The 10,700-nt window shown below is 44.0% G+C and overlaps 1 protein-coding gene across 1 annotated transcript; it reads left to right on the forward strand.

Moving 5' to 3' along the window:
* Positions 1-2,573: 2,573 nt before the first annotated feature.
* LOC108936004 (adapter molecule crk-like) lies at positions 2,574-10,249 on the forward strand. The gene is made up of 3 exons (XM_018755028.2): positions 2,574-3,129; positions 5,560-6,128; positions 7,447-10,249. The coding sequence occupies exons 1-3, from the start codon at positions 2,910-2,912 to the stop codon at positions 7,582-7,584; spliced, it is 927 nt and encodes a 308-aa protein (XP_018610544.1). The 5' UTR covers positions 2,574-2,909; the 3' UTR covers positions 7,585-10,249.
* The last annotated feature ends 451 nt before the right edge of the window (positions 10,250-10,700 follow it).

Consider the following 10,700-nt stretch of genomic DNA (forward strand, 5'->3'; position numbering starts at 1 on the left):
CACCGCACCCCCGTCCAGTTCTGGGTAAATTTCTGTAAATCTACCTAAGCATTCCTGTTAAAGCTTTTCAGTGGAACAACAATATTACGTCTCGAATTTACTCAGCAAATATCTTATTAAAAGTTTTCTGCTCTGTCCAGCTCACTGCTTCAGTGTTGTCTGTGTTACTAAAGAAGACTTGTTTCCCTTTCGACAAGGGGTCAGATAAGGAAAAACTACGAAGAATGGGAGGAAAATAGGTGACTGAGTCTTCATATTCAGACAGCATCTTCTATCCTGTGTTTCCAGTGGTTTCACCAAGCTCTCAGTAATGAATGTGAGAGAAACACGCAACTTACCGCTTCAACAACTGTCTCGGGGTGGTGGTGCTGGAGCCTCCCTTATTCATACAGCGATGTTAGAAACAGAAGCTATATTTACACTGGCTCTAATCAGCCTCCCATTTTCTTATGACAAGTGTTCCCATCATCTGTTAAAGTAGACAAGAATGAACTCACTGTAACACACACTGTGTATATGCAGTTCGGTAAAAGATAACTCACCGGCTTTTCCAAAGGCATTTTTTGTCACCATACTTGCTGCTTTTTATTTCTTGAGAAGGCTGCTTGCTTCAGTGTGTAACATAGTGCTTTCTCATTCCTCCAAACCTTTATATCATGCTTCTGAGTGTGAAGCGTACAGTGGGAAATAGGAAATATCCAGTGGGAGGGCAGAGGGATCAAGTAAAATCATTCAGTCAGACTTTGTACTTTGCATCTCTGAAATAAAACATGCATGGACAGTGGTTCAGTTTTCTGGAATTGTTTCTGGGAGTCCTTCAGGGTTTTATTTAAACTACAGGCAGTGTATTTAAATCAGTTAATGGCATATACTAATAAAGTCTAAGCGATTTGCTAAAATGTAAAGCTCAGAATCGCAATTTGCATCTATTTATTCAAAACCTGAATGTTTATATATGAGCATCCAAACCAGCCATGGAGCTCTTTGTAAATAAGGGCAGCAGGAAGTGCTCTACTTAGGACTGTCACCTTGAATCCTGAAGGTTCTGGGTTTGAATCCCCCTCCTGCTGTACTAGGCCTGAACAAGGCAGACGCAGTACTGCGCTCTGAACTGATGCAGCGAGAATTAATGGGGACATGACTGAAGAGTTGTCTAGGTAATACTGAATGTCAGTTTGGGCAAACACACACACACTTTCAGAACCGCTCGTCCCTTACGGGGTCACGGGGAACCGGAGCCTACCCGGTAACACAGGGCGTAAGGCCGGAGGGGGAAGGGACACACCCAGGACGGGACGCCAGTCCGCCGCAAGGCACCCCAAGCGGGACTTGAACCCCAGACCCACCGGAGAGCAGGACTGCGGTCCAACCCACTGCGCCACCGCACCCCCTGAGTTTGGGCAAACTTGTTGGATAAATAATGTCAATAACAGTAATTTAAAAAAGCAAAGATGGCTGGTGTACAGAAAATCGCTCCCCTTTTAAAATACAACTGTAAAGAGAAGCACTGACTTTTCTATTTAAATTGTAATGACCCGCGTTACTTGTATTTAGGAGGAAAACCCGTCTAATGTAAATAATTGCATTATGGGAAATAATGTTAAATGTGGGTGTGCAACCACTGGGGGCACTTAGGGGGAAAATGATGGGGTGACCGTGTTTCCCAGCATATTCAGGCAGGCTGCCTGTAGTCAGGAAGGGGGGTTGTTATGGGAAGCACATTGGTATTTGTTTTGACAATGTGTTTTATGTAATAGTTTAGTAATTTTGTTGACCAACTGTAGGAAAATGGTGTTGGGTTTGTTTGATTGTGAGTTTTTTAATGTATTGTTTTGGTTGTGTGTATTATTGATAACTTTATTAAATAAAGTTTGAAGGAAAAAAAAAGCCCTAGAAGAAATGGGGTCATCGGACCGAGAACAATATTATCCTGGTGCTACTGTTTTAATAAACCGCTCGCCACGAACACTGCGTCTTTCTTCACCTCATCTAATCCCACAGTGGTGCGCGCCACAATATATTGCGCATGTTCACAGCTAATAAGCAAATTATTGCAGATAGAACCGGAGCTCCAGCTACACATTGGTGTCCCTGGTACAACCGATCTACTGGGTAACTTCGCATTGCTTCTCAGTAGGAGACAGTTGCTATTGTCTAGTTACTTTATTTTTGACATGATATTTTGCTGACACCTGGTGGTAACGGTCCAAAATTGCGGTTTGTTGTCAATACGTCAGTGGTAGGAGGCACTGCGGTACAGTATTTGATTTAATTAACTCTTTCTGTTTCCAGTTTACTACTTACAATTTCCAGTTCACTACATGCCTTGGTGTTTAGCGCAGGATTCATTTTCAGCATGAGTGGAAGTCTTTATATTTAATGGTGTTTTACTGAATTTTAATTAATGTAAATCCATTACGTACAAACCCCAAAGAGTACACGTGAATACGGACAGTGACCTTACTAGCATGGGCGAGCGCGCCCTCCATTACAGCTTTTTCATTTGCGCTCGCTAACCTCATTACATCATTTCCGGCGAATGAGGTCAATTTTTTTTTTTTGCCCCCCTCCCCTCCGATCCGCCATTTCAGTTTGGAGTTACTGTTAGAAGTTCAGAGATTTTATTCAAATGAATTTTGACGGAGATTTCGGTTCTGTGCACTTGATAGTGTGTCTTTCATTTCCAATACCGTAGTATTCTTTCTGTCTACCATTGAGTGTGTGGTTGTTCTTGACTAAGGCGGAATAGCGAGAAGAAGAAGAGAGAAAAAATTCCGCGGTGCGGATGCCGTGCATTTGCTGAGCGAGTTCCACAGAAGCCAAAGTTTTGTATGAGTTGCGCGCTGGCCGCCTCTAGGAGGAGGGAAGGCTACGGACAGGCCTGAAACCTCGGTGTCGGAGTCGCAGACATGGCCGGCAATTTTGACGCCGAGGACCGAGTGAGCTGGTACTGGGGCAGGCTGAGCCGGCAGGAGGCGGTTTCTCTCCTGCAGGGACAGAGGCACGGCGTGTTCCTCGTCAGGGACTCGATCACCAGCCCGGGCGACTACGTGCTTTCGGTGTCGGAGAACTCCAAAGTGTCGCATTATATCATCAACAGCGTGAGCAACAGCCGGCAGTCGGGCTCAGGTGAGCGGGACGGCGCTCCGCGGCGCCAGCAGCCTGTCGGTGGACACGGCACCTTCACCGCGTTGTTGTTGGGTGGTATTAAGATCTTCTCTCCCCGTGTTTCACTTACGTACAGTAAACACTGCAACCTGGCAGTTTTGCCCATTGATTGAGTTAAGGACTACGTACCAACTGGAAGCTTTCTCTTAGGCAGGAATTTTAGTTTTAACTGGGCGTTGGGAGCCCAATCACTCACTGGGAACAGCAGTGCTGGTATTTTCAGCACCGTTTTGGAAAAGATCCCAGCGAAGGTTAGTTAATGGCAGCAAGCTTGTGGAGACACATTTATTTTTAACGAAAAACGAAGCGATCAGTGACTGAGTGAGCCCTGGTGCCCAGAGCTGCGAGAATCGGCGCGGAGAATTTATCCTGTGAAGGCGCGTGTGTGGGGTGGGTGGTGGGGGTGTGTGGGCACGATGAGCGGCACGAGGCCACTGGAACGTGTCCAGGTCCAGCTGGACTGGAAATTGCTTAAATTTCCTAATGCATGTATGTTGTACAGTGCTGCTGGCTCGTATTTCTGTGCCCAGGTAGTGTGTCAGTGTGTGTGTGTGTGTGTATAGGCAGTGTCCAGGTAAATATTATTACTTTTGGATAAATTTGAATGGTGGCAGGTTTACAAGCCTGGCTCAAGTTTTATTAATGACAGGTTAAACTTGGGTGGGTCTTGTTTAACTCTTTGACTGAAATCACTTGCAGGATTCTTTTAATACATTCAGTTAACTGTTGCTTTGTTGTTGCGTAACAGTAGCATACAGATGCGTACAGAAAAGGGACACTGAGCACTCTGGGGTCATGGGGGTCATGATGATACAGAAAAGCGCCTGGGGTCCTGTGTCTTCATGCATCTTCTTGCTGTGCTGTGTGCATTTGTCTTGGAGCATTTGGGTAAAGGGGTCTGGTATTCGCAACTTGAACCCACCCCCTCGGAAATACCGGGGTCAGGTTAGGTGCGGTAAATCCGGTGCCTGGGGCTGTGCTGAGTAGACTAGTTTGCATTCCTGAGAGTCCTTAAGATATTTCTGCTGTTTGCTCAGCGGTGCGTTTTTATACTGGTGTACTTGTTTAAATTTGTACGGCATGAAAGCTGCTCCTTTTGTATTTGTCTGATGGTAGGTGCACACCTGTCCCAGAAGCAGCCTTCCAATGGGGGCACCCTGATCTTTCGTTTCCTCTCGCGTAGATCAATGGCAATACAAATACCAAATAAACCCACAAGGAACAAAAACCTTTGTTCTGATATCCTCCGCAGCAAGAATCACTTATCGGGGCAGAGGCGTGGAACTGCAAATGGTTGGAAAGTGTGTGCCGGCAGGCGGGGGAAAGGGGAGTTGGAGGTAGTTGCACAAAGCGGAGGGGGAGTTAAATAAACAAGGAGGGAGTGGACACACGTTTGTCCTGAATGAATGGGCCAGTTGTCACAGTGGGAGGATGACTTGTTGGAATGGTGTTTGTGGAATGTGTTTGATTCCAGGCATGGTTGCTAACTGGCCACCAGTACATTGGTCGCCTTGCTGTCCCTGCTTTAAATAACCGTTCTTGCAGGCATTACCCAAAATGAACTCAAAATGTGTTACCCACGGTGTGGCAAAGAGCTCTGTGGGGTTTGTTTTATTGGTAAGCACTCAGCTTGCATAAACTGCAGCAGTTAACTAAGACATGTTCATTGCAAAATATAGGGATCCAGGAGATTTCTGGATTTATCCTACACCATATTCTTTTTGTTTCATTTAGGAATTTTGTGTAATTAAAATAGATTTTAGTTGATGTTTTCTATTATTATAGTAATTTTGAATTTTCTGCTTCCATGTGGTTTGCTGTTCCATTATTGAAGATGTCTTTTACCTCAGATTGACTTTTTTGGGAGGTGTCCTGGCATAGCAGTCTGTCAGAATCAGAAATGCAGTTAAGATTGGTGTTTAAATGTGTTACTTGCGAGCCTTATGCCTTCTGTTGATACTTACCTTTATGGAGGTGGAAAAATTCTAAAGGACTTTGAGAAATTAGCTTAGTTGACTTTCTCAAAATTTGAGACATAATTTAGAAACACTTGGACTTTACGTTGGCAGTCATGAAAAAGTGAATTTTTTTATAATGTTGCCTGTTTTGGAAAGCTGTTTTGATGATGGCCATTGCTTGTAGAACCCAACTTCTCTGAGAGGTTGATGGTAAAACCAGTTTGTGTTCATTAACAGCTGCGGATAGTTGAGCTGAGCCTCTTGTATTCCTGATGTATGAGGCAAAAAGTCTTGAACTGAAAAAAATTAATAGATTGTACTTATGCGGAGTGTTTTTAGTCTGTCTGGTTTTCGTGTCAAAATATGACAAAATAATGAACACATTAAAACTTTCGCCCTTTCTGTTTGTTTACCCAACCTCCTGTTCCTGTAGGATTGGTGTCTCCACGGTTTCGCATTGGAGACCAGGAGTTTGACGCACTCCCTGCACTCTTAGAGTTTTACAAGATCCACTACCTGGACACCACTACCTTGATTGAGCCCATCAGCAAGGCCAAGCATGCAGGATTCGTGAGTACCAGCCTGGGGCCAGGGGGTGCCCCCCAGAGGCCAGAGGCAGCAGAGTACGTACGTGCCCTTTTCGACTTTCCTGGCAATGATGAAGAAGACCTGCCATTCCGCAAGGGCGAAGTGCTCCGGGTGCTGGAGAAGCCAGAGGAGCAGTGGTGGAATGCACAGAACTCAGAAGGCCGTGCCGGTATGATTCCAGTACCTTATGTGGAGAGGTATCGGCCAGCATCCCCAAACTCAGGCGCCTCAGCTGGGGGGACTGCAGATGGTTCTGGGGGTGCCCAACCCACTCCATTGCTAGGGGAGCCTGGCCCCTATGCCCAGCCCAGCGTCAACACACCCCTGCCCAACCTGCAAAATGGGCCCGTCTACGCCAGGGCCATCCAGAAGAGGGTGCCCAATGCTTATGACAAGACCGCACTAGCTTTGGAGGTACCTATTTTCCTGTCCAAATCACAGTGCAGCAGACAGTGTCACTCTGTTCAGTGGGGACATGATGTATTTTTTGCTTGGATATTTTTCCCCAGAACAAGCTATAAAAAAACATTGTCTAAGTCCCTCACATTGTTCCAGAGATAGAAAGCAGACTGTTCAATCTGGTTTATTCCCATAGTAGTGTAGTGCATGATTTAAACAGCTACTGGCTGGAAACTTACTGGCAGTTGTGACTCTGATCTTAATCAATAATGCTGCTTTGTTTTGTTCTGAAAAGTTTTGTATTTTGTCTCTTGGTGGTGTTTATATGTTGATCTCTTTATAATAATGCCTAAGTTATAAGTTGAAATTGAAACATTCCTAATGTTTAGTGGGAGTACGGCATGTATCATTCACTGACCTCCTTTGAGCAGGAAATACATTCCAGAAGGCCATCTGTATTCCCAGGCCTGCAGGGTATCTCAGGTTCTCTCTGGCACACTGGGGGGTGGGGCCATAGATGCAAAGTCTCTGCTAGTTGCCTGAAATGTGAATGTTTTCTGAGATTCCTGATCACACTGGTTCTTCAGCAGTTAAGGATCTAAACTTATCAAACAATTGCCTAGGTCAGAACGTAAACAACTGGAGTTCCCCTCCTTCTGTCAACTAAGGTACCTAACCTGTTACCTCCTGTGGATATCCTGTTGTTGTATAAATGAATACACATGAAATTCAAGCTTTCCTGGGTTGAAGCCTGTGAAGAATACATTAACAAAGTATTAGTTTTCCTGAGTGTCGCTGTTAAGTCTTCATGCATGGTAGCACTGTGGGTGGTGTGGTGACAAAGCATTAAGGATTCGGCTGGGCAGAAAAGGGACTCTGCACTCAGGGCTGCTGTGGAAGGGAAATGCTTTGTTTGGTGGAGCACTTCCTCCCCTTGAAGGCTGTATGAGCAGCAGAACCCTGGCAGACCAGCCTCTTTTTCCCCACACATCCCTACTTCAGTGCAGTGGAGCTGAAAGATCCTGCGTCTTGGCTACTTTTCCTTTGTCAGTAGATAGGGCTTCCCATCCAGGTCTGTTGCTTTATGAGCAGATCACAGCCCCTCCCCCAAGAGCCAGACCTTCTGAACTACATCCATTTTGAAGAGTTTCTGAGCCTGAGCTTCTGCTCTGTAGCTAGTGATGTTGGTGTCTAACAAAGGAGGGTGCCTTTCTGTTTTAATTATTTCCTTCATATTTCGGTTTCAGCTGTTTAGTGTCTTCAGTTTACATAGTATATAATGGTATGTGTGGTACAGCATTTTCACCTGCTCCTCCACTATTTTGCTTCACAGGTAGGTGACATGGTGAAGGTGACTAAGATCAACGTGAACGGCCAGTGGGAAGGCGAGTGCAAAGGCAAGCGTGGTCACTTCCCCTTCACGCATGTGCGGCTGCTGGACCAGCACAACCCCGAGGATGAGCTCAGCTGAGGGTGTAGCTTGGGCCTCAAATGGCTCGCCCCATCCCCCAGCACACCCACTTCCGCCGCCAACTCTCACCCTTATATATATTAGTAAATGAACACACACTCCTCTACAGTTCACTTGTTCCTCCACATGTATTCTGCTTCTTTGTTACAGTTCTGTGCTCACATTCCACTTTTCCACTGTCCATCCCCTTTTCCAGTGAGAACAGGTGAAACCTTGTCAGTTGTCATTGGCCACTGCTTGCTGGTCTTCTGAGCTGTTTTTTTTTTTTTTTTTTTCCCCCCCTTCTTATCCCTTTCCAAATTCCCAGCTGGTGTACAAACAGTTAAGTCTTGAGAGAGCTGGCTATATAGACTCCAGTTTTTGCCTCGCCACAAAATCAGAATGATAATCCCAAATGCACTTACGCACCTCATATAGCCACCCCATTGAGGGTGCTGTGACAGACTTATGGACAGTTTTTACACAGCCAGTCTTTATACCAGCTGGGTATAAACTGTGGGAAAATAGATGGTTGTGAGAGAAGGGGACTCTGGACTGGCCTTCCAGTGAAGCTGAATGACATGCCAGCACCATGCTACGGAAGAAACGTCAAGTGCTGGAAATGAGATTAAGGGTGGGACCTGACTTCTGGCTCACAGGCCGCACTGTAAGTTGCAAACCAAGTTGAACTAGGCTATGGTGTCCATTTGTCTTTTTGAAATGAAATGAGAAATACTGTTGTATAGAACATGCAGGGGCCACTAGATGGTGTATAGTTCCATCATTTTTGTACATCCCTGTGTGCTTCATTGATGGTGCCCTTCGCATTCTCGAACCCTTCTATTGAAAGTCGGTTACCCCGGGTTGATATTGCACAGGATACCACTTTACACACAGTTGGAGAACTTTAATTGGCCTGGGAAACAATCTGGATTCTCTATTCAGAAGGAAGTTAGTTTTTGATGAAGGCCTGAATTACAGCAGTGTGTTTGGTATGCGTTCAGTTATTGCCCTTCACCTTCCTCCTGTCTGCACTCAGGCACACCGGCATTCTTTTGTATTTGCCAGATGCTGTTTTGACCCTGTTGGCCACAAAGCTCTAGTGAATGGCTTAGTTGCTTTCCAAATCTTTCACAGACTTTAGTTAAATGTTTTTTAGCATTTACTTTTTAACTGACTTAAACTGACTCTTCTGTATTTGTTATTGGCTGAAACCTGATCTCCATCTGCTGTTGTGCCATTGTCCCAGACTAGCTTCCTTTGAAATTTACCTTTTTTGTGCTTTGTTTCAGTATATGGAGCAAGAAACAATGTTGCCTGTGCTCTCTGTGCCTCATGCTGTACTGGTTGTTGGTTATAGACTCTGCCTCATTCTCCTTTTTTTCTGGCCTTTGACAGCAGCCTTAGCTGTACTGCAGTGCTGCACATGTCCTCATTCGTTGGCTTTGGTCTCCTGCATTTGTAACTCCCTCTGGCCCCCATCTCTCCTCATCACCAGTGCTATGCTTATCCAGGGAGGCTCGACTGGTTTCATCATTGTTGTTGGTTTTGACTGAACTTGCAGACAGTGGGCAGCTCCAGTCATAAAGGACCCCAAGGGTCCGCTGCCTATCATTCTACCTCATGTCGTAAATTTTATCTGAAGTCGTTATTTAGACAAGAAGCCAGTTTTCTTGTCATTCAAGGTCTGAATCAGTCCCTGAGGGAAAGGTAGCTTAGATGGACTCTGTTCCCTTTTACCAAACTCCCAAAAAGTACTGAAAATATGCAGTGTGTAAACACTAATATTAAAGCTTTTTTGCCCTAAGATGACACTACCGGTTGTTGCATTGACAGAGGATCTTTTTGACTTATTTTTAAATTTTAAATATCCTGTAGTTTTATCACCTTGAGGTGATGTTGCTCTATCTGTATGAAGTATCGCTGTGATTGCAAGCAAGAGCACATCAGGCTAGTACAGGTCTTCTGAGTGCATTAAAATCAGGCCAGTGCTGTGGTGAAATTTTTCATGTTATTGTTTTGAATGTTCTTGACATTCAGAAATGTGGTCCTGCACTGTGACCATTACTTTGCATATGTTAGCATTAAATGAATTCATGTTTGTAGTGTTTCCTCTAAGTGGAAGACAGGTCAAATGAATTTACTTTTACATGTCAAACATTAAAGTCTGAAGAATACTTTACAGTATGGGTTCATCAACATAAGTGTTCAAAAGTTTCAGGTTCCTTGGAAAGATATTACAGGCTTTTTTACATTGACATTATACAAATTTAAAAATCACTAATCATGCATTTACTGATAGATGTTTGGATACTATGCTGAGTTTTCATGGTTAAGTTGGAAATGAGTGTTTGACATGAAGGTTGGAATGTATCTAAAATAGTCAGTGTAATATGAGCTGAAATTACCAAGGTCAACTTGAAAAGTATTGGAATACTGTTCATCCAATCTGGTTGTGGTGAAAAAGAAAAAGTTTCCTATATTTTTGTAATGGTCTCATTGGTTCAGAAATGGCACCTTTTTGTGCAAGTCTTTGCTGTATTCAGTAGTCAGCTGCCACATATTCTCCCTACACATACATTTAGATGCTTCACTGGGATTTGCACTTATAGGTTATGTGGATATGTGTAAAGTGAATATTTTCAACTCCCAGAGAAGTGCCTGCATTCTTGTGTTAATCATTGAAGCAACAGAACCTTCTGCCCACTACATTTTGTAGTCCTTTTCTGCCAGCTGTCACCTGGCCCTACCCCTCATAGTCAGCCTCTCAGTGAACATTGCTACCTTTGCTCTAGGTAGTGTTCAAAGGGCTTCTAGGAGCCCTTATTTGCACATCTTTCCATTCCTTCAGTCACTGCTTATGTAATCCAGAGTTCATTTTAGTTTTTTCCCCATTATCATGGATACCTAGAAATTTTTTTTAAAGTATCTTATTTTTGTAATACCCTCTAAGTTTGTTTTTTTTGAAAGCAGGGCAGGAGAATTTTGGTTATGAGTTCAGGTTGTGCCATTGTACTATAACACTATATTCTTTCAAGGCTATTGACATTTTACCTTTTATTTCAATAGCATGTAATGTGTTCATAATATACTTGGTAAATAAAGCCTATTAGCAAATTAATTTGATCCTTTGTCTT

The sequence above is a fragment of the Scleropages formosus genome, chromosome 4 (assembly GCF_900964775.1).
Source record: "Scleropages formosus chromosome 4, fSclFor1.1, whole genome shotgun sequence".
Classification (NCBI taxonomy): Eukaryota; Metazoa; Chordata; class Actinopteri; order Osteoglossiformes; family Osteoglossidae; genus Scleropages; species Scleropages formosus.